The 23,758-nt window shown below is 45.9% G+C and overlaps 1 protein-coding gene and 1 long non-coding RNA gene across 3 annotated transcripts in view; one reads left to right on the top strand and one right to left on the bottom strand.

Moving 5' to 3' along the window:
- Positions 1 to 6,434, bottom strand: part of SEC14L1 (SEC14 like lipid binding 1) — a 60,850-nt gene extending 54,416 nt beyond the window's left edge. For both annotated transcript variants that reach the window (XR_001941200.1, XM_018555695.1), the window contains exon 1: positions 6,341 to 6,434. Coding sequence is in view for 1 of the 2 variants with exons in the window: in XM_018555695.1 (XP_018411197.1) it covers positions 6,341 to 6,403 (63 nt within the window). In the remaining variant the exon portion in view is untranslated. The remainder of the gene's footprint in view (positions 1 to 6,340) is intronic.
- An 8,344-nt stretch (positions 6,435 to 14,778) lies between these two features.
- LOC108786404 lies at positions 14,779 to 20,974 on the top strand. Its single transcript, XR_001941199.1, has 3 exons — positions 14,779 to 14,875; positions 18,383 to 18,389; positions 20,964 to 20,974. It is a non-coding gene; the product is annotated as an uncharacterized LOC108786404 (long non-coding RNA).
- Positions 20,975 to 23,758: the final 2,784 nt, after the last annotated feature.

Genomic DNA, 23,758 nt, shown 5'->3' with positions numbered 1-23,758 from the left:
TCGGCTTCCACCTTCCTGATTGGCTAGGAAGCTGGCTTCACTTGTTCCTAGGAAGCCAGGAGGAGGGTCATGACGTGCCACCTGGCTTCCTGATTGGTTAGGAAGCCAGGCTGCCTAGCAACAAGTGAAGCCAACTTACTAGCCAATCAGGATGCCAGGAGGCAGGTCATAACCCACCGCCCGGCTTCCTGATTGGAAAGAAAGCCGGTTCCATGCTCCCTTGGCACTGCCGGTCAGTGGGAGATCTCCCTCTGACACGAAGTTCCGGTATCCGAGCTAAGTATCAGAGCATTTGGGCGAGTACAAGTACTGCATATTATTTTTTATTCAGTTCCGATACACTTTCAGTGTCAAAAGACATAACAGGAAGTGAAAGGAGATCTTTCTAAAAGGAAGGGAAATCCCCTGTTTGGCAGTTGTCACATGCTCCTCCATACCAGGTACTTTCATCACCGCAGACATCCCAACTCTCCCGGAGTCTCCCGCTATTAGATAGCGGCTACAGGCGGAGGGGCGGCATAGGGCACCTCCCTGAAATGAGAAGGGCACCTCCCTGAAATTGCTTTTTTCAGGTTGGGATCCCTGTCACCGCAGTCAGGTGAACAGAGCCATGCTGTAGGGAAAGGAAAGGCGAACGTGCTGCTTGGAAAGGAGCAAAACACTGGCTTCCTTAAACGTACAGGGGGTAAAAATGCATGCACATACAAAGAAAACCCAGGAACACTTGCACAAACACCCTTGTCATTTTCTGTATCAATACATGTATTTTTTTTAACGTCTGCATTGTGAATAAGCCCCCGAGCAAAACCACAATTTATTGATTACATAGGCAGTTGCATTTACAAATACACTGCAGGCAAGGTTAAAAAACAAACACAAATTCCACTGTTCAGGAGTGAAAAGCAAACACCTGCTAGAAGAGTGCATGGCTAAACAAACACATTTCCATTTACCATTAGAACCTATTTACACCTAAAGCCTGCGCCTACTGTTCCGACCTTGTTTCGGTTTACACCCATATTCATGATGTCACATCTCCAACCCCTCAACTTACCAGAATTGCAGGGTTCTCCTCTCTGCAGGTTCACATAAGAATTTGAACTTGACGCAGCTGTGTGTGGCTCTGCCCAATAACCACGTCTTCTATTCACAGATCCTTTGACAGGATCTGTGAATTGAAGAGACTACAAGTCACTACACTTGGAGTACAGGTGCAGTGACATCGCTGCACTTGTAGTCCATTTATATTGTACCTCGGTACGGACAGGGTATGGGCGGAAGAGTCTGCAGAAGCCAGAGCATTGCACCAATGATTTACTGATAGCAGTTGCAACACTTTGCACACACAAATGAAATAAATAAATGCACATTTATTTTATAGTGCGAGTGCGTTTATTATTATTGTTTTTTAAAAAGCTGGACTATGATTTAACGCATGTGGTTTCAGTATACTTGAAGCTGGTTTTGTCATCTGATTTAATACTCATGCATTTGTTAAACAAGAGAGAGTAATTCCTTCAATAAAAGGCATGCAATGCTTTTCATACATGGTACCATTCATTCCTAAACTGCAGCAAGAAGGATCTTCTAAAACCAGGACCATGTGAGAACACATGGGTGAGAACAGTAATATTGAAAGCAATAATACAGAACTCCCTGTAAACTTTGGCTTCCATTTAAAGTGCAACAAATTACACAAAAATGCTTCATCTTTAGATTTAAATTGCATCTACATCTAAAGCCTGTGTTCCCGTCGAAATCTCTGACCCCTTGAGATCTCCAACTAGTGACCTCACATCCGGTGACTAGCCAGTAGCAGATTTAGACCAGATGGCACTAGTGCGCCAGCGGTGCCGGTGTTAGAATCCTCATCGAGCTCCCATCACTGCACTTGCGTGGCTTCACAATCCCCATTAAGTTCTCCAACCCGTCAGTGCACATGCGCGGTCACCCACAAGCTCAGCATGTTGTGCCGTCGGATAGGTGCGCAGGCGCACTGACTAATGCTATTTGGAGGACTTGATTCTGTTGTTCGACGATCGTGCAGGCGCACTGACGTTGGTTGGAGAACTTGATGGGGATTGTAAAGCCGTGCAGGCGCAGTGACAGGAGTTCGATAACTCAATGAGGATTCTGACAGCAGCAAGGCTGGCATACGCGCACCAGCACCATCTGGTCTAAATCTCCTACTGCCAAGTCAACGAACGTGACATCACCAGTCGGTGATCTCGACGAGTTGGAGTTTTCGACAGATCACCTGATGTACGAGTGCCTGTTTTCCTCGTTCGAAAGCAGCAACGTCTCCAGCATGACTTGATAATGTGTCCAAGAACATCTTCTTATGAACATTGATGAATAAATCTCCTGCTGTTCAGACTGTATTCTGATAGGAGGCCACCGCCGCTGCTAGCAGCTGATTGTTGTGTACTTGCGTAAACTTTATTTTTTAGTATTGAAAAAGAGTATGGAATCTCTTGTGGGATTTCATCGTTGTCCATGGCCCTGTTTGGGGGAGATTTACCAACTTTACAGTTGTAACCAGAGCAAAAATAGAGGGGAATTCTTCCAATGTGGACATTGATTAGGTGAAAACTTTCTAAGAAGGGGTTTTGCCTCACTTCCTGTTATGTCTTCTCAGGGACAGGAAGTGAAGTGAAATCTACTTAACGGAACACTAATAATACTACTACAGATAAACAAAAAAGATCTGCGCCAGTGATGATGCAAAAAAAAAAAGTGGAAAAAGAGCTACTAAGCACTAAAATTATATCTTATGTAATAAAATATATACATGCAATAATGTGCCAAGCTGAAGAATCAAATATAAACCGTGAAATAAACAACAATGATTATAGGCTGAACTAAAACTATTTGATTGTGTCTTCAGCTCGGCACATTATTGCATGTATAATAATACAACTACACCATTAATAATAAACTATATACCAGAAGTTTGTGGAAACTCCTCCAACCTCTTGAGTTCAGGTGTTCCCTGTAAACAATACCGTTAATGCTACAGCATACAAAGATAATTGTTTCCAACTTTGTTGGAAACAAAGTTCCCGGGAAGACTTTTGTCTGTTCCAGCATAACTATATCCTGTGCACAAAGCCGGCCGGCATCATAGAGACATTGTTTGAGGTGTTTGGAGTACAAAAGTCAAGTGGACTCCGCAGAGCCCAAACCTCAACACTATTTATCACCTTTAGGATGAACTGGACCTCAGATTGCAAGCCAGGTCTTCTCATCCCCATCAGTACCTGACCTCACGAGTGCCCTTTTGGTTGAATGGTCATACATTCCCACAGAAACACAAAAATATCAGAAGACTGGAGGCTGTTAAGGCTGCAAAAGGTGAGCGACTAACTCCATATTAATGCCCATGGTTTTGGAATGTGATGTCCAAGAAGGAGAGAGAGGTGTGATGGTCAGGTGTCCACAAACTTCTGGCCACATAGTCAGTATAACTCCTAAATACCGCAGGTTTGTCAATGGACTTTCTATCAATAGACACTTTCTTACTGGTCTGGTGATCTCTGTTCTACATTTCACATATCTGGTATGGAACCTGGTGGCCTTTTGGTTTGAGGAACGGCCATTCAAGATGAGGAACCCCAAGCCCTAAAGATGGAGGCAGAACTTTTAGAAACCAGCACCACAGAACCCACTCTTGACATTTGACATTTTAATTCTAACAAGTTGCCTTTAGATAAAGTCCAAGAACATCACCAGCACTCCAGTATAAACGTGAAGATAAATTTAATGACACGTTTGTCATAAATGAACGTTCTTTCGGGGCCTCACAGGGTCCCCTTCATCCGGCTCAGAATGACCAGTCTCATTTCTTAGAATTCTCATTCTGAGCCTGATGAAGGGGACCATGTGAGGCCCCGAAAGCGCTTGCATTTATCTTTTTATTCACGTTTATACTGGAGTGCTGGTGACGTTCTTGGACTTCATGATATTGCACGGTGCCATCCGTGGTCATTGCAAGCACCCACCTGGATCAGACAGGTTTTCATTTTATCCGGTAAGGAGTGCAGCAAGATACATCAATACCCCTTTAGATAAAAGGACACTGAGTGCAGTGAAAATATCCAATATCTTACAGTGAGTCCCAACTTGTATTAGATAGGCATTACCAAGAGGCTATTTTTCAGGAGTGCTATACTGATATCATCAAATGAAACCATATACCACTGATTAAAGCCTCAGGGCTATGTCTCCTAAACATTGCTCTATATTGGATGCATTAGCTACCTCTTTCTTAGGCGAATATAACAAGAAAATTACACTTCCTATAAATGGAATGCCACGTGATAATTTAGATTTTTTTTTTTTTTGTTGGCCGCACAAACTAAGTATGTAGTTTACAGAAAACATGAGGATCAAACTATATTGTGTGTCAACATCCAGAAAACTAGATCACATTCCATAAAGAAGGCAAAGAAAATGACTCTGACGTTCAAAAAGCCTGAACATAAATGAAATTTGCATCACCAAAGCTGAAGAAATTACATGGCAAAACATTACAGTAAAAAGCCTTGCAGCCTGAAAAACGACCCGAAAATCTTTGCAAATCTACTTTCCTGGCTGCATCGAGGATTTACGCGACATCAAAGCGCGAGGATCCTGGATGAAGACCCTAAAGGCCTGTAATATTTTCAGCTAGGACAGAAATAATTTGGCTATAGTAGATGCAAAAATCCTCATTGCAGAAAAGAACAGCGGGAATTAGGCATGCCCACACAAGAGTTTATATTAATAGACATGCTTAGGCATATTCCTTTCAAATCATATTTTTCCCTATGAAAAGAACGGCTAGAATTTAGGTACATTCACAGCTAGCAATGTTCTCCGTGTGAGCACTGAATTATAGGGAAATTCCATCAGGTATTCATACAATACAGAAAGAATTAAACACTGAACCCCAGGCAAGCAAATACAAAGATGAAATATAAAATGTAGGAACGGTTACACCTGCCAAAGGATTTGTATTTCTCTCTATCCAGTCCTGAGATATAAGGTGCCCACACACCTTACAATTATCTCACACCTTACAATTATCTGCAGATTTTCTGTGGTCAGATGGAAAAAGTGCAACAGATTGGCCCAGGTGGAGATTATTCCATCCACACAGTTAAAGTGTAGATGGAATCTGTTGCACCTTTTCCATCTGACCACAGAACATCTGCAGATAAATTGCAAGGTGTATGGCCAGCTTTACACAGCTCTGTCACTCTGCACAGCCCTGTCTGGCAGGGGACCTGATATTTCTCTGCTGCACCGGTCTTGTCCCTCCCCTACCCTGTGACCACACGATGAAAGAAGAAACAGCAAACTAATGAGTTTATCTCTCGGTCACTCTGCTTGTTCCTCACACTGTAGCAGAACTGATTGACTCCTCCTTCCCAACCCAGCCAGATCTCTATCTTGTACTAAAGGTGATACACCTCTCCCTCATGACTATAAACAGAGGAGCATCCGGGCGCTAACTGATGGAGCGTGTCTCAGCTCCCATGTGTCACAGTCAATCGGAAAAAATCGGGTCGCACAATGATGACATCACTGGCTACAAAACTTTATTCAGACTCAACACAAGTCCTATCCATGGTCAGCCTCTGATGCGTTTCACCTGTAACATAGTCGTAGAGAATCTCTATGATTAAAAGGAGAACTATGAGGTGAGTGATTTCCACTCATCCTCATAGTTAGAGCCGACCTGTGACAAAGACGCTGTCACAGGTTGGCTCTATTGATCGGGAAGTGAGCAGAAAAATGCAGCGATCTGCTCACTTCCCAATCGTCTCCCTGCAGTGAGTTGCGACTGTCAGTCACCGCTCCCCACAGGGATTCACCCCACCCCGATCCTCCAGCGCTGATTGGAGGAACGAACGTGGGAGGGGGCGGGCACAGCTGGCTCTGCCTGTAAACAAGCAGAGCCCGCAGTATCAAGATAAGAACATGGAGAGCTAATAATAGTCCCTCTGAGATAACACAGGCAGAGATCACAGAACAACCCTGAATTCCTGACAAGAGCAATAGAGATCTTGTTGCACTTAGAAAACAGATATAATGCTTTCAATTGTATATTTACCAGACCAAAGGGGAGCAAAAAAGAAAAAAAAAAGTTAATTGTTAGGGATAACAAACTTTAACTGCTGAGGAGGTCAATGAATACAGTAGGGGACGCCATGAAAACCTTTATGCTGCATGGCATAGCATCTTTAAAATTGAGTGTCTAGAGCTTCAGCAGGGCACTGTATTCATCTGGAGGCTATGTAGGAAACCCACTTTAATACAGAACCCCAGATATTTTCAGTAAATGTCTAATACTTACAGCCATAATCATTTCAAAACTGTATTTATACACCCGGACAGGTGACTGGTATTTCTGCACCATGGTGACTCAGTCTCTTGGCACTTTCAAAACCTAAAAATAAAGAAAAGAATGCTCAGTAATAAGCTAACAATAAATAAGCATTTTATCTGAAAATACACAAGTATAGGTTAGATGCCGAGTCAATGTGAACGGTTAAATTGTACGGCCAGCCCAAACTTTTTTTTAAATTATTTTTCTATAGAATGAAGGATTAGGACCCCTGACGGGTTGTTTTATTAAGTCCTCCATTAGAGAGAGATCTCCCCTCACACACAGAGAGAGAGAGAGAGAGAGAGAGAGAGAGAGAGAGAGAGAGAGGGAGAGAGAGAGAGAGAGATCGATCAGCTCCACCTCTGTACTTGAGTGGAGCTGATCTAGCACAGATAGTATGAGAATGAGAACGCTGAAACTAGAAGCGACAGAAAGCTAGTGGCTTCCAGCTTCATTCAGCACAGGGCGATCAGTAAATGGCTTTTCTCTGGTAGTCCTCCACCCCACCTGCTGACACCTGCAGTAGGAGCAGTGGAGCTTGGGATACATGGCGGGGTTAGTACCTTCAACGGCCCCTGGAAGTAAACAAGTATCTTTAGAGCTCTCCGAATCTATTCCAGTTTAAAGTCAACAATCAGCTTTACACATGTAGGCAAAACTCTCATCTTCTATATCAACCAGGTTTGCTTACAGGGCATTGATGTCACCACCATAGGGTTCTGCTACAGCCCCCACTCACATCTGAGTGCTTTGTTGTGCGTTTCCAGAAGTGCCACAATGCTCAACATAAAGAATCCCATTATTTTCAATGGTGCCCATTCACGCATTGTCACTTCTTGCTTCTAGTATGAATAAGTACAGGAGCTTTCTAGTGGCAGAATTGCTGCCAACACTTTTTTGGCCCCATAGACTTCAAAAGGGGCACCTGAAAAGCGCGCTTCTTTGACAAGATTTTGCGTTTAACAACCATCTGCTCCTCCTAGTAACTAACTTTCCATTGCTTAAAACACAAATGCTCAAGCTTCAAAACACCTGAAAAAACACAGTGATCTGTGGCTGTGTTATAGAGGTGAAGGCAAAGCAGTAGAGGCTGGAGAGCTGATCACGGTCATAAAATGCTGCGCAAACTTAAAATCGCTGAGCGACTGATCTCCACAAGGCCAGGTTCACACCTTCGGCAATCTTGCACATGGCCGCCCGGACACAGAATCGCACATCTTTTCTAATGGCACCCCAGTTGCGCCAAGTAGATTGTGTGGATTCCGCCCGTGTAATCGCGCACGATCGCGGCTGATCCCTTAGCAAGAAATCACTTAAGGAAAAAACATCCTTTTGACATGGTCCAATGCCTGTGCATTACAGCATGCTTCAGACCAGGGTGATCCCTATAATGAGGTAGTCTTAGGCTGTTGCCTTAGGTGGCATTTCTTTGGGGCAAGAGGACGAGCGGCAATGTTTGCAGTGTGACTGCCGCCCCCTTTCTGGCCAAAGTTGCTAAGAGCCGAGTGAAGAGATGTAAGGGCCATATACATCTTCCCAACCAGCTCTTAGCAGCAAACTTGGATGCTCTGGTCGGTGTCCCCTCTCCCCTCTCCCCCCAATCCCCACCTGGATAGGCAGCACCCCAGCCTAGGGACACCCCTGCTCCAGACTGGTTCAACTAGAAACAAAAACAACAGGTCCTTATCTAACCGTGGAATGTACACAATGACTGTAGTGTAAGAGGTTGCTTTACAATACTCCCTCTACATATTGACTAGTAAAGTCCTGAGAACATTTGCCTTTTACATTTTTGTTTTTTAGATCTACATGTAAAAAAAAAACCCAGATTAAGGTAGATGTTATCAGCGTGTGTAAAGTTTGTGATGTAAGTAGACATATGTACACATGACAGCTACATTTGCTCATAACAAAAGGAAGTTTGGCTTCTTACCGATTACCTTAACTCAAAGATAAGGTTCGTCTGATTGAAAACAATAGCTTGTTAACTACTGTGTTTCCCCCAAAATAAGACAGTGTCTCTTCGGGGTAGGTCTTATATTACAGAAATCCTTGAAGATAGTGCTAGGTCTTATTTTCGGGGTAGGTCTTACTTTCGGGGAAACACGGTATGTAACGTCCACAATGCACCTGAAAGCTAGGGACTGTGTCATCTTTGCCTAGGCTTTGACATCCTACCTGCCCCTTTTACCCAAATTCGCCCCCACCCCACACTAAAAAAAATTAGACCTTTTTTTCCCAGGAGTCTGTAGTGTGTCATTCAATTATGTCTCACGTTCTCTTTTTTTTCCCCTCTGGTGCTAGGTGGATCCTAAATGCTGCAGAGTGAAGAAGCGGCCCCACTCTGCAGCATTCAACTGTTTATCCAGGGCAGGTCCTTGACTCCCTGGGCTCGGCTCTGCTGAAGTCTGCTGAATGGCGTTGGCCATCATTCAACCTAGAAGCGGACCAGCGCTGGATGCCTGAGCAGGAGACTCTACAGGGGACAGTGCCAGATAGGAAAGTGCTGCAACCGGACCTTCTTTAATATGTAAAGGGTAATTCCACTTTCCAAGGTGAATCTGGGAAAATGGAATTACCCCCTCCAATCTGGCCCCCAACCTGCCCCACTATACTTCCCTTTCAGCGAACACGCTTCTTCCCCTCTACATGTACGGGTGTACTATCCGTACATGTAGATGCTTCTCTTTCCTACACAAGCCTAATGATATTTGTGCTCAAGCCTCTACCTAAGGGGTAGCCAAACTTCGTCCCTCCAGCTGTGGTGAAACTACAAATCCCATAAAGCATTGCAAGACTCTGACGGCACCTGCGCTGTGTCACGGTAAATGGGGAGCCAACTGTCACCTATTTGCATGTAGCCAGCTTAGCCTATTCCCCGCAGATAACCAAACCACACACATTTGCTGAGCTCCACAACTCTTTGGTGTTGGTTTAGCACAGGCCGACTTCAAACTAAGTGAGAGAACTTGAGCTGAGGAAATAAAACACCAACAGGATGGGAGGGGTGCATTTATAAGAGCTCTAACTTCAGAGCTTAACAGTAGAGGTTTGCATATTGTTTGCCCCGGATTTGGGGTCTCACGAGTACATGTGTGTGCCCTACTGATGCCTGCTTTTACTTTCGGAGTGCAGATATTACAGTTTATTTACATAGAGGTACACCTATGCCTCATGCACCCATCCACCATATATTACTGCTGTATTTTTTTGTCCCAGGAGCAGTGTACGCTGGTGTCCAGACATCCTGTTCATAGCAATCACAGGTCCAGTTGTTATTATTATACAGGATTTATATAGCACCAACAATTTCTGCAGCGCTTTACAATATAAGGAAGACATTACAATCACAATACAATTCAAGACAAGATGGTAAGGAGGGCCCTGCCCCTAAGGGCTTACAATCTAAAGGGGAGGAGCAAGTGATACATGAGGAGGTAGCTGTGTGGGGATGAATTATTTGAGAATGTGATGGTTGAGCAGTTAGGTTGAGGTGGGATAGGCTTCCCTGAAGAGGTGAGTTTTCAGGGTAAGCCTAAAGGCAGTCAAGGTGGGAGACAGACGGACAGGTTGTGGTAAAGAGTTCCAGAGGATGGGAGAGACTCTAATGAAGTCCTGAAGGCGAGCATGGGAGGAGTTGACAAGGGAGCTAGAAAGCAGGAGGTCTTGGGAAGAGCAGAGGGGACGGTTAGGGTGATACTTTGAGACCAGGTTTGAGATATATCCGGGGACAGAGTTGTGGATGGCTTTGTAAGTGATTCATATTTTGAATTTTATCCTTTGGACGAGTGGAAGCCAGTGCAGGCACTGACAGAGGGAGGTTGCAGACGCTGAACGGTTGGTTAGGTGAATGAGTCTAGCAGCTGCACTCATTATAGACTGAAGGGGGGATAGTCTGTGTAGTGGAAGGCCAATGAGGAGGGAGTTCTCTCCAGGGTCATGCTGACACTCATCCAGCCCTAATCCAGACAACAAAGCACAGCTTTTCCTGAATTCACTACCTATGGAGGAAGGGGGAGTCTAAATTTTCCCTTTAACTCGTTGTCTGTATCTGACATTTCCAATCAAATAAACAACCCAAACGAACCTTCAAGCAAGATGACCATTTTGTGAAACGCACTCCTAACCAGACATCCAGGATGTATTCAAACCAATGACATCATTGTTACTTGTGAACAAATATTGATCTGCAGATTCATAGCCGACCATCGTGAATCGGCCACCAGATGCCTCCGGAATGACTGAATGACGTCTACGTTCTACTATTTGCCATGATCCAAGAACAACATGCGAGTGTCCAGGGGAGGAGTACACTTTACTCATCTTCCCTAGGCACCGACATGCCACAGCCTGAAAAGCCTGTTTTGAAATGTTTAAGAACATATAATATCAAATGCATAAAAAGTACTACAGGTAATAAAAACACCCCATTAAAACAAAACTCTGGGGAATTTGGTTTTTATTAACCCTTGAAGTGGGGTTAAGTACTCGTTTTGGTCTAGGGGGGAAAATAAAGTTGTACTCGCCTGAACCTCAGAGCCGACCGGTTGTCATAGCGCTCCCCCGAAGCCTGTCCCCTAATCTGCTGCAGCCTATGTTCATCAGTGTCCTCACACTGTGTATAGACCTTAGACCATTGCAGTGGAAGGGGAGAAAGGCTCCAGGGACCGGTCTAAGAGCAAGCCGACTCCGAGGATCAGGCGAGTATAACTGTTATTTACCACTTAGAACAAAACGAGCAGTTAACCCTTGCAGTGCAGCGATAGCCCCACTGCAAGGATTAATACATTTCCCTGGAGTTCTTCTTGAAGCACTACTAATTACTAAACTGATGCAGCATCAGGCGTCTTTCACATTAAGCGTTTGCAGTTCCCACGCAGAAGACTATGCGGGGCGAAAACCCTAATATTTTTAATCCGCATGGATGCCTCTCGTTTACGGCTATTAAATAGCCAGGAATGTGCGCAATCCGCCGCATTATCTCGTACTATTTTTGGGGCCGTGCCGTTTCGTACGGCGCTGCCCCTGCAATGGTCTGAACAATGCACATTAAAGTCTGTTTAGAGCGGCTCCACGCGTATCCGTACAACCGAACACGTGCGGACAGCCGCTTACGTGTGAATGGAGCCTCATAGCTACAGTAGATTTGAAAAATGAACATCCCCTTCTGAAAAAGCAAAGCTACATTGTATAATAGTCATACTGCCAGACACTTGTCACTGTTTGAGGGTCTGACCTGTTTGACATGTTATAGATGGAAAACCCCAAACCAGGAAATTATGAAAGCAGCAATTCAAAACAAATGTACTGGATGGGATTGGTCAGTGTAAATAAGAGTCAACCCTGGGCTGCATTTCAGAGAGTCAATTGTATAGAACAGCATTACTGACCCAGTAAAATATTGAAAGAGCATAAAAAAGTAAATATCAGCTAGTAGGTATTTCCTGATATAGAGGTTTAGTCCCAAACAACCAGACAATTCACTAACACGGTCTTATAGGGTGGTGAGAAATCTGATGTAGACAGTTTGCTGAAAGATCGGCGGGAGCCCCAAAAGTAGCAAGTGATAAAAGACATAAAAAGCAAAGAGCAGTGAAGGGGAGCTCGCATAGTACATCATAAAAGATGTATTTAAAGTGGCAGAAGATAACATTGCACTCATTCTATTGATGGTTGAAGGGTAGTCCCATAGGTAGGCTGATGAAGGGGAACTCCTACCTGAAACGTGTTCCTGCACCGTTGTGAGGCGACGTCACTGTGGGTAGAGCTTAGGCGACGTAGATGGCCGATCCTTATTTCAGGTGGCGGCACCATGTTACATAGTCAGGTTGAATAAACTGGATCCATGGATTGGATTATACACCTGATTGCTGCAGATTTGCCCGTGGCCAGGCCTGGAGTTCACCCAGCCGTTACTCTCTTCCCTCCTTCACTTTCTGTATGCAATTTTATCTTTGGTCACTTGAATAAAATCAAATACCTTGTTGTTGCAACGCAAGGCACTGCTTACCAATTTTTTATATGGATTGAGGTGTCACAAAATTACACTTCATTAAAGTCTATGCACCACGAGCTACAATGCGCTGCAGTGACGTGCGGTGCGGGAAGTTCACTGCGTAAAAATGCTGCATGTCTGCATTATTATACAATGCACCACTACTAGGGATGCATCAATACTGATACTAGTATCAGTGCAGAGTATTTGGGCCCCGAATGCCCCGATACTTTGAGCTTCCAGTATCAGGAAGCCGGGCAGTGAGTCATTGCATGCTGCCCGGCCGGGAAGCCGGCTCCATGCTCCCTCGTCACTTGTGACAAGGGAGCATGGAGTTGGCTTCCCGGCCAATCAGGAAGCTGGGCAGCGTGCAATGACTCACTGCCCGACTTCCTGGTTGGTCGGGAAGCTGGCCAATCAGGAAGCCGGCACCATGTAATGACGCGGCGCCCAGCTTTCCGAGTGGCCGGCTTCATGCTCCCTTGTCACCTTGTGGCGAGGGAGCATGGAGCCGGCTTCCCGGCCAATCAGGAAGCCGGGCGCCACGTTATTTCACGGTGCCTGGCTTCTCGATTTGCCAGAAAGCCAGCTCCATGCTTTCTCGTCACCTACCGACGGCTTCCCTGCTAATCGGGAAGTCAGGTGGCGAGTCATTACATGCCACCTGGCTTCCTTAAATGGGACTTCCGGTATCAGTATTAAGTATCGGCAAGAACCGAATAAAAAAATATTGGTAATTGATACCGAAAAAACGGTATCAGTGCAGCCCTAACCACAACCCACCTTGCTGCACAGTTGTGCTGTGAACAATTGTTTTCTACGTGCCCTTACACTGAGCCTGCGTTGGTCTACGAAGATCAAAGCAACTCAAGTGATATGGTGCGATAGACCAGCCGTAAAAGCAGGGGTGGGTAACTCTGGCCCTCCAGCTGTTTGTGGAACTACAAGTCCCAAGAGGCACTGCAACACTGACAGTTACAGGCATGACTCCCAGAGACAGAGGCATGTTGGGATTTGTAGTTAAAGCTCAGGTAGAGGGCCACCGCTGCGCAGTATTTATTCTAATCATAGTTGCAGGGTCTCCTTATGCCCTTTTGTTCGTTTAAAAAGAAGTTGCTCACAATTTTGCAAACATAAATGTCATAAATATTCAATACGGTCCCATTCCTACATGCTGCAGTAATTGCCAAAAACAGATGACAGTAGCAACCAATTATGACTTGGTCTATAAACGAAAGCTGGCCATACACACAAAGATTTCTCTGTCTGAGAGAGAGAAATCCCTTGATTCCCCCATCCATGCTAAACAGGGTGAATGGATACATTATTGTAGTCTGACAGCCGGAGTGCTATCAAAGATTGTGACTGGGTTGGAATGTGTGACCAGTCACGTAGTCACACATTTTAACGTAGTAACACCCATTTTTTCCGGGGTTAAAATATGTGACCGGCAAATGGTGTAGCATTCACCGCTTTCTCAGCTGTTCCAGGGCAGATCGGCATCGCAGATGGTGTGTGCAGGAGAGCCGATCTGCCCTGAACAGCTGATCAGTCCTGAAATGTCACTTCTATATTCTATGTCAATTCTATTAAATGTCATATCGCAGTCACAAAGTCGGAAAGGAGTGAGATATTTCAGGACCAATCAGCTGTTCCAGGGCAGATCGGTTCTCCTGCACATACCATCTGCGATGCCGATCTGCCCTGGAACAGCTGAAAAAGCTTTGAATTCTACAACCTTTGCCAGTCACATATTTTAACCCCGGAAAAAATGGGTGTGAATACGTTAAAATGTGTGACCACATGACCGGTCACACATTCCACCCCTGAAAAACTGGGCAGGATTATGTTAAAATGTGTGACCACGTCACCGTCACACATTCTAACGCAGTCACAAACTTTGATAGAACACCAGCACCCGCAGCTGATAGAATACCTGAACAGTGACTGCACCTGACTGGCTGAAGTGACTGTTTGGATGACTTTTTTCTGCCCAGTTCCTTTGATCTTTCACCATTTGATCAAAGTTTGTCAAGCCAGGTGGTCTCAACACGGAGACCCACGGCTCAAGCTGTGGATGATTCATAGGGATTGGCAGGGACCCGAGCCATTTATGGCCAGCTTAACTAATCACTACCCTCCTTTCATACATTGAAGTACTACACATCTTAGTCACACAATAATTTTTATTATTGGACATACGATATACTTTACCGGAAAAGGGGAAGATCAAGTGGAGCCCTGGGCTATATGCAGACAATGGACAGTCCTCTTGAAAGACAAGGAGTCACGTAACACATCTATAGGGAAAAGCAGATTACAGAAATGCTTAAGATCACAACTGCAGGAATTAAAATGCCCAATATCAGATCAGGGGAAGCCAAACTTTGGCCCTCCTTGAGGAACTACAAGTCCCATGAGGAACTGCAAGACTTACAGCTACAGGCATGGCTCCAGAAACAGATGCATGCTGGGATTTGCAGTTTCACCACAGCTGGAAGGCTGAAGTTTGCCTAGCCGTGTCATAAATATTTGTCTGAAAAACATTCACGAGCTACCCATCCATATATAAGCAATTGGGTACATCTAGACCATAGGTTATCTCCTGTTATCGAAATGTACTTTCATCTTTCACACTCAACCTCCCAGATTATACACACAGCTGCTCTTTCCCAACCCCATTACATGCACAGATCTGCTGGAAATATTATTCCACTGAGGGGGAATGTCTGAGTGCAGCCAAAATCCAGCTTAGTGTACTTACTGAGCGGAAACAAAGGTACTGAGGCAAAACAGGGTTACTGGGTGCTGCCTACACATGTTTATGTTCTTCAGGAAGCCAGAAACGGCGTACTTTCACTAGAAACAGACAGGCCGCCGTCAGGAAGTCAGACCTCAGACATTGCTAAACCTTCACTTCTCTATGGACAATGTTGCATAATATTGTACAGAACTGTTATATAGATATATAAAAAAAAAGTTTGGAGCGGACATAATACAGTTGGTGCCATGGCAATCAGTATTTACCTCACACATTTACAACCACTTAGTATAGTGTGCGTGTTGTAAAGATAGCAATAAAGCAGACCCAGGCAAATCTTGGTCGACAATGTCCTTGTTTCTTTAGACATTTACATACTCTTTACTAAAGAATATACATAATTTACATATGCAGACTGTGACACACGCATGTTACAGCTCCGTACACTCTCCCCCACAGATATTTACTGATGCATAAGGTCCCCTGCATACATACGCCCACGATGCATTGTGTCCCCAGAGCGTGCACACACACAGATAACTGATACATAGTATCCCCTGCGCAGACACACACACTTGATGCATTGTGTCCCCAGCATGCACCCACATGTAACCGATGCATAGTGTCTCCTGGGCATGCACACACACCCCCAGCGTGCACACACACGTAGCTGATACATGCTATCCCCAATAAACACACACATAGATATGCATCTGATACAATGTATCCCCTGCACATACACACATAATTGATGCATTGAGTCCCCTGTGAACACACACAGCATCCCCTGCATGCGCACACATAACTGATGCACAGTACCCCCTTTACACACGTAACTGATACATTGTGTCCCCAGCACGCACACACACGTGTATGCATAGTACATAGTATCCCCAGCATACATACACATTTAACGGATTCAAGGTGCCCCCTGTGAACACACACATGCATAGTACTGATGCACAGCATCCCCTGCATGCGCAAAACACACACACTTAACTGATGAACAGTATCCCCTGTACGCAGGTAACCGATTCATTGTGTCCCCTGTACACACACACAAACAAACATGTAGCTGATAACTAGTTTCCCCTGTGTGCATACATACATGTAACGGATGAATAGTGTCCCCTGTGTTCGCACAAATGTAACGGACGCACAGTGTTCATAGCATATTATGCATGCATGTTTTGATAACTATATATGGCATATAACAGATTATCTATGGGGAATTTGAATAACTGAACTGGACATTTTGGGATGATTATTTTCTAGGCGTTTTCTTTATTAGGAGAAGAAGAAAAAAACCTCTTCTTATAAGAAAGAGATGCACAATATACTGAAAATAAGTTATATGTGTTGAGCCATCTTCCAAGTACCAACTCTTCCATAATTGGCCAAATGGCCCCAATATGAGGCTCCGTCCTTACTAGTTCCTCTATTTCCGTGCAGTAGGAAGGAAACAGAATTACACATTTTAGCAGAAATTCTACAGAAAAAAGAAAAGCAATTGTGTCACGGGCGGACTAAAGCTGGTCATAAACGGCTCGAACTCAGTGAATCCTATCAGATGCAGTTACTGCGGCTGCATGAATACAATACCCGGCCCTGGAGATCCCTCCCTCCATTATGTATAACAGGCTAAACAGCAAAACATCAACATAGTGTTAGCTCTGAGAATCAAGTGTCTTACATAAGCTATTCTCAACCGGTGTTCTGGGAAACCCTGGGGTTCCTTCAGACGTTTCTAGGGGTTCCTCGATAAGAAAGCAGTGGCAGATTGAGCTCCTGCCTATACACTGGCCACCAATGAGAGGGGCTCCCCTTCTACACTGACCACCAATGAAAGGGGCTTCCCTTCTACACTGACCACCAATGAAAGGGGCTCCCTTCTACACTGACCACCAATGAAAGGGGCTCCCCTTCTACACTGACCACCAATGAAAGGGGCTCCCTTCTACACTGACCACCAATGAAAGGGGCTCCCTTCTACACTGACCACCAATGAAAGGGGCTCCCTTCTACACTGACCACCAATGAAAGGGGCTCCCTTCTACACTGACCACCAATGAAAAGGTCTGATTTCTACATGGTCTTTAGCCCCATTGGAAAGATCTAACACCAGTATCTGTCCTGGGACCAGGAAGCGATAGGCAATTAGAAAAAATGTTATAGTCAACACCAGAACATAAGAATGGGGACATGTTTTAAACAACTGTCAGAGGTGGGATTTTACCTAATTTTGGGGAGATTTCCCACTTACCTCCATCTGGTCCCCTGGGGACAGGAAATAGAGCAAAATCTCACAAGTTGAGAACACAGATGGCAATAAACATGTGTTCTACCCCTTCCCTACTTCATCCAAAGCTAAAAATAAAGGTTTTGATCTTCGTTAGACTTTAAAGTGGAAGTTCACCCTAGTACTACTTTATAAACATTAAACAGCCATATAACACCTACAACAGTACCTTGACAAAGCCATAGCTCCATGTTTCGCATTTGTCTGCATGTCCAATAATCAGCATTGGAAGCTACCAGAGACTAGAGAGGAGGCTGGGCTTGGTGCAAAACCACTCAAAACTCTGACCGCCACCCCAATCAGTTGTGGGGAGGCGCATCCCCTTACTGCAGCTATATGGCACAAAGGGACAGGGATTGTCCCCACCGCAACTGCTGCCACTGATTGGGTCGGTAGGCGGGATGGCACCAGAGTTTTGACCGGGCTTGGGTGAACTAGGTTGCTGAAACGTCAATAAAAGGCATTTTTTGGAGGAAGATCCTTGGTGTGCTGGTGAAATACTTGCTGACTAATGCTGTCAAAGATGTAGATAGCATGAAGGGTGCTGACCAACACCAAGAGTGGAATGGTGTCAATGGTAAATGGCCGGCACTTTCCATTGCTGATTAATGGACAACCACAGTGTGGACAGAAGTCAAACATGGCGCTGTGCAGTTATCAGGGTACATGTGTAACATGGCTGGTAATATCGGTGCCGATACCGAGTATTTGGGCGATTGCTCGTACTTGCCCAAATGCTTCGATATCTTCTCTGATACCGGATCTTACTGGAAAGATTTCCTCTGACCGGCAGTGCCTCTGACAAAGCAATTCTAAGGTGAACTTCCACTTAAATCCTCTTTGGATAAGGAAATGGTGTGGGAACTTTTAACCAGTTCCTAATATTTGAACCTGTGGACTCAAACAATGGAAGACAATGGTTGTTTGTCAACTGATATTTGTTCATCAGTGGAGATGGCTCGTAGCTCTGAATTTGGTGTCCTAACCTGTGCGCGACCTTTATGAACCTTAATGACTTACAAACCGTTTTCAGTATCAGCATATAAATAACCATAAACTTACTCAAAACTTCCGACTTATAATACAAGAGAAACATTTCTACAAGTTGGGTGATTTCTGTACCTTCTAGAAATTTTGTAAAAAATAAAAAAAATGTTATGCCGTCACCCAAAAAGCAGAAGCTAATAAAACATGGCCAAAACTAGGAATGCACCGATACCGTTTTTTTGGTATAGAGTACGGAAATTTTGCTTTCGGTACTCGCCGATACAGAGTACGGATACGGGTGCTTCCGATGGCATGGAGCTGGCTGTCCGGGCAATCAGGAAGCTGGCCGGCAAGTAATAACATGCCGCCCGGCTCCATGTTGTTTGGACGGCTCGATTGCGATTGGCCGGGAAACCAGTTTCCCAACCAATCAGCATCAAGCCGGCTTCCCAGCCAATCAGGAAGCCAGGGCGACGAGCAATGACCTGCCTCCAGGCTTCCTGATTGGCCGGGAAGCCGGTTCGATTGGCTGGAAAGCTGGCTTCCCAGCCAATCAGCTTTGAGCCGGGTCATTACTCACCGCCTGGCTTCCTGACTGCCCGGGAAGCCGGCTCCATGTTTCTCTACGGCACTGCTGGTCAGAGGAAATCTTTCCAGTAAGTTCCGGTATCAGAGAAGATATTGAAGCATTTGGGCAAGTACGAGTAATCGCCCAAATACTCGGTATCGGCACCGATACTACTATCGACGCATTGCTAGTCAAAACATAAAAATTAAGCTAGCCATACCCTATTGTTTTTTTCTTGTTCATCCCACGGAAAGAAAAAAAAACACTTGATTTCCCCCCCACCCCCATCCAAGCAGACCATTGGGTGATGGCCCTCACCAGTCTATTGTATTCCGATAGCGATGGGTGGGCCGTCGTCAGAATATCCGAATAGTGACAACAGCTCATTGGCTGCAGTCACTGCACCACTGAGGATTTTCAGACAGGCTCCTTAGTCAACTCTCCATTGAGAAATGGCGAATGGAGGTGTGCCGACGGGGCCACACACTGCTCAAGCTTCGGCCATGTCACAAACACTCAAAATTCAACCAACATATGGCCAGCTTTATAGTTGGTCTGTTTGAAGTCAGCAGCACAATGACACGGATTTAACCTAGTAAGTCCCACCATAAAAATCAAAGGTGGCAGCTGTATCCACAAACTGGTCACATGAGCAAACATTGCCCGCCGGCTCCTTTCTCACAGACACGAAGGTGCTAACACCAGAAGATGATCAGCAAGTTTCTGTAGTATTCTGACTAATACCTACAGATCGTCTTCCATGCATGTTGACAGATACTATTTACCTGAGGATTCAAGGCTGATAATGTACATGTATACCCCGACTGAATGACGTTTCGTTTTCAGAAGCGCTGTGTATCAAACAATTGCAATGTTTTCATCATGAAATATTGGTTTTCCCCTTTTTTCATTCTTTGTTGCATAACAGTGCTGAGGATCTCCGGCAGCCACTCGCTGTCTACATTCATGGACTCCAGTGATGGTTACATGGTAGCCTAATGTGGACAATGGTGGACCATGCCTATGTAATGAGTCAGCAAGACCGCTTGTAGTCCCCATCAGAAGTCTCAGTGACAGGATGACAACACAGGAGCACAATTCATAGAGAGAGGCAGAACATTGTCACCTTAATATAGGCATTTATATAGTGTCAGCAATTTTACACAGCGCTTTCGTACATTCACATCAGTCCCTGCCCTCAAGGAGCTTACACTCTAAGCAGTGGCGTAACTATGGGGCTTCGATCTGCTTTCGAATGACAGAATAGATACAAAGTAATAATGTTCTCAATATTTATAAACACTGCGAGATGATCTATTTATTGATAGCAGCAATTTATTCAGCTGCCGTATTCACACAGCAACTCCCAACTATCATTCTGACTTCAGCACTAGAAGAAGGGGAGCAGAGGCAGGGCAGAAGGACAGAGCCTACCACATACACCCCTGTGTACTACAATAACATTTGTATGGGTGTGTGGGGTATGTCCAGTGTCCACAACTGTGTAAAGAACTCCAGTATTCTCAAAAGTAAACCCTTGCAGCGTGGCTACCCCTGCACCAGTGGCGGAACAATCGCCATAGTGACCCAGGTGGCCGCTATGGGGCCCGGGGCACCCGGCCAGGATGAGGAACAAAAGGGGTCCCCCTGAGTCGCTATGGCATCTCAGGCTGCTGGCTGTCACTGGCGGCTATGAGGAGGAACAACCTGTCAGTGATCTGTGCGGCAGCATGTTCCTCCTCACAGCCGCTGCTGAGTCACTGGCAGCCAGCCGCTGTGGAGGAGGAGGCCGTTGCCCGGCGTTGGCAGCGAGGACGAAACAAGTCCCATGGTCGGCAGCGCAGGAGGAGACGGGGCCCAGTGACGGGTGAGGCGGGGCTTGGCGACGGAGGAGGAAGCGGGGCCCGCCAGCGACCGTGGAGGAGGCGGTGGACAGCAGATCAGGGCTGACAGGCAAGAGGTGTGCATTTGTGTGACCAGCCAACCTAAGATCCTGCAGAGCCCACCATAGAGAGTCTATGGTGGGCTCTGCAGGGTCACTTTCAGGTTGGCTGTGTGGGATCTTAGGTGGGCTCTGTAAGGGCTGTAACTAGAAATCACAGGGCCCCATACAAAATTTTGTTATGGGGCCCTGTGATTTCTAGTCGCACCCCTGCCCCGCAAGGGTTAACTGCCTATTTTTTTCTAGGGAACAGAATAAAGATAAACTCACCTGATCCTCAGTCCTCACCTCCCCCCCTTCTGCGGATGTGGTATGTTCTTCGGCATTCTCTTGTCTAACAGACAGGGTCTTGAGGCTGCGGGCTCTGGTCTAGCAGCCAGACAGGACTAAGGATCAGATGAGTATATCTTCTTTATTAGTGAACCTAGACCAAACCAAGCAGTTAACCCTTGCAGTGGGGAGGGGGGGTTGCCCCACTTTTGAAAATCCTGGAGCTCCTCTATAAAGAATTATTTTCTATGATTCTTAATGACAGCGCCGTTCACACTTTATTGTGAACGGGCCCTAAAGCTTCCACATGTTTGTGTTCATGTAGGTGGGCGCTAGTTTCCTTCATTTAGAGCGTACTTTAAGCAGACGCCTGCAGACTCCCATTTGGTGGTGTCCCCGAGGCTGAGATCCATTCACCTAGTGCAGCGGTGGGCAACTCTGGCACTCCAGCTGTGCTTTAACTACAAATCCCATAATCCCTCTGCCTCTGGGACTCATGCCTGTCACTGTCAGTCTTGCAATGCCTCATGGGACTTGTAGTTCCACAACAGCTGGAGGGCGAGACTTGCCTACCCCTGACTTAGTGGATAAGTCAATGGCCTTTGCGCTTGAACGTGCGTTTTAGTAGCACTGTGTTCACATGCAAACAGCAGCGTTCATCAACGCCATCCATCTACAGGAGCCCCATGACAGCCCCAGGAGCCCCACGACAGTCCCAGGAGCCTCACGACAGTACTTCCCCCGTATAGGGATGGGTTACAGAATCTAAATCTTATGGGCTCATTTCTCATCTGACTGGGACTTGGCAGGGAAATATGTCCCCAGCTTTCCTACGGGACCACGCCATTTTCTGCCACAAGACCCTAACAACTGGCCAAGGTAAAACTTGAACTTCAGACACCACCAATTAACGCAGTCATGTGTTCATTGAAAAGGTCGGGTTCATACTAACGTGTGGTGGTAACACACGATGGTGGCATTTCTCTTGAACTAAGGCGACGCACTACTGCTAGTTGCGCTTCCTTAAAAAGGTACAATGCAGTTTTAGCCACGCTGAGGTGCATTGGAAGACCAGTGGGGCTCCCCAAACTGCAAGGGTTAAATGCCCATCAATTCCAAGTAGTAGGGCAAAGTTGGGCAACTCCGGCCCTTCAGCTGTTGTGGAACTACAAGTCCCATGGAGCATTGCAAGACTGACAGTGCCAGGCATGACTTCTAGAGACAGAGGCATGTTGGGATTTGTAGTTAGAGCACAGCTGGGGGGCCCTGGGACAGGGAGATAGGAAGTAATACTTGCCTTGTTCCTTGGTCTGGCAGTGCCCCCCCAAGTCTCCAAGACGCTCCCGGCCACAGTCGCCTCCTCCATATACAATGCAGGACTAATAGCCCCGAATGGTACGTGATGACACGTAGGGACCGCCCATAGCGTCAGGGACAAACGGTGAGCACCAGAGCAGAGTATATAGCAATACAACTACTTCCCCATATAATTAATGACAATTTAACCCTTGAAGTGCAGGAGGGGTGGGCACTGTAAGAGGTTGTTTATTCCTATCCTGTAGTTCAGCTTTAACATAACACACAATAACGCATTGGAAAAAACATTAAACACAGCCTCAACATATAATTTACATGCAACCATTAGTATTCTAATGTGATATCAGCCTTCCATAATCAATAAAGAAGCACTTCGACAGGGGGAGGGTAGGTAGGCCAATACTAGGAGCCAATCAGAAGTGCTTGCATGCACATGTGCAGACAAGGAGCATGTTGACAGGTGAGAGCAGAGTGATGGCTTGTCAATGTACTGCATCTCTTTCACTGTCCAATCTCAGGCAGCTGACCAGACTAATGCTTAACTGCAATAGGGGAAAGACAGGTCACCAACTTGGTTGTGGTGTGTGGCAGAGCTGTGTACATCTCAGGACTGGCTGGGCAGACACAGAGCAGCTCCCATGTTTATATTTCAGCTCCCCAAATACAATGCATGTAGTACATGTCTATACACGATGACCCTCTAGCACCGTACCCCAATAAAGAAAAACACCCCATATACATGATGTATACAGAAACACAGGCATGAGCCATCACACATCACCCTATATTATATAACACCATCACGGGCGTTCCCCCCCACACATTCAGGCTTCTCTCACTGCAACAGACAGAGGACACGGCCCATCACACACACACAGCACCCCTCTCACCTTGAAGCTCCTACGGCTCCCTGTCCGCTTCTCCGGACTCCAAACCCCCCTTCCCCGTGATACCGGCCGCCGATGCCTCCGCACTGCGCGTGCGCCAAACGGCCCGGAGAGTGACGTCAATAGCAGCACACCACGCCCCCTCTCCGTCAGCTGCTCGCTGCATTCCAGGACCCGATCACGTGACTTCCCCGGGCGCAGAGCCACAGAGGGCAGTAGGAGGGACCAGTGGAAATTGAAGCGTGACGTCAAAGCAGTTGGCAGTGGTGGCGTCAGAGGTGTAAGGTAGCCGCGGGGGTCACTGGCTGTTCTCAGCACGGGTCCTGCTATTGCAATTTGCTGACGTTGTTTTAGAGCTG

This window comes from Nanorana parkeri, unplaced genomic scaffold (assembly GCF_000935625.1).
Source record: "Nanorana parkeri isolate BGI_ZX_2015 unplaced genomic scaffold, ASM93562v1 scaffold209, whole genome shotgun sequence".
Classification (NCBI taxonomy): Eukaryota; Metazoa; Chordata; class Amphibia; order Anura; family Dicroglossidae; genus Nanorana; species Nanorana parkeri.
Note: the sequence above shows the minus strand (reverse complement) of the source record. Positions and strands in the feature narration are given on the sequence as shown.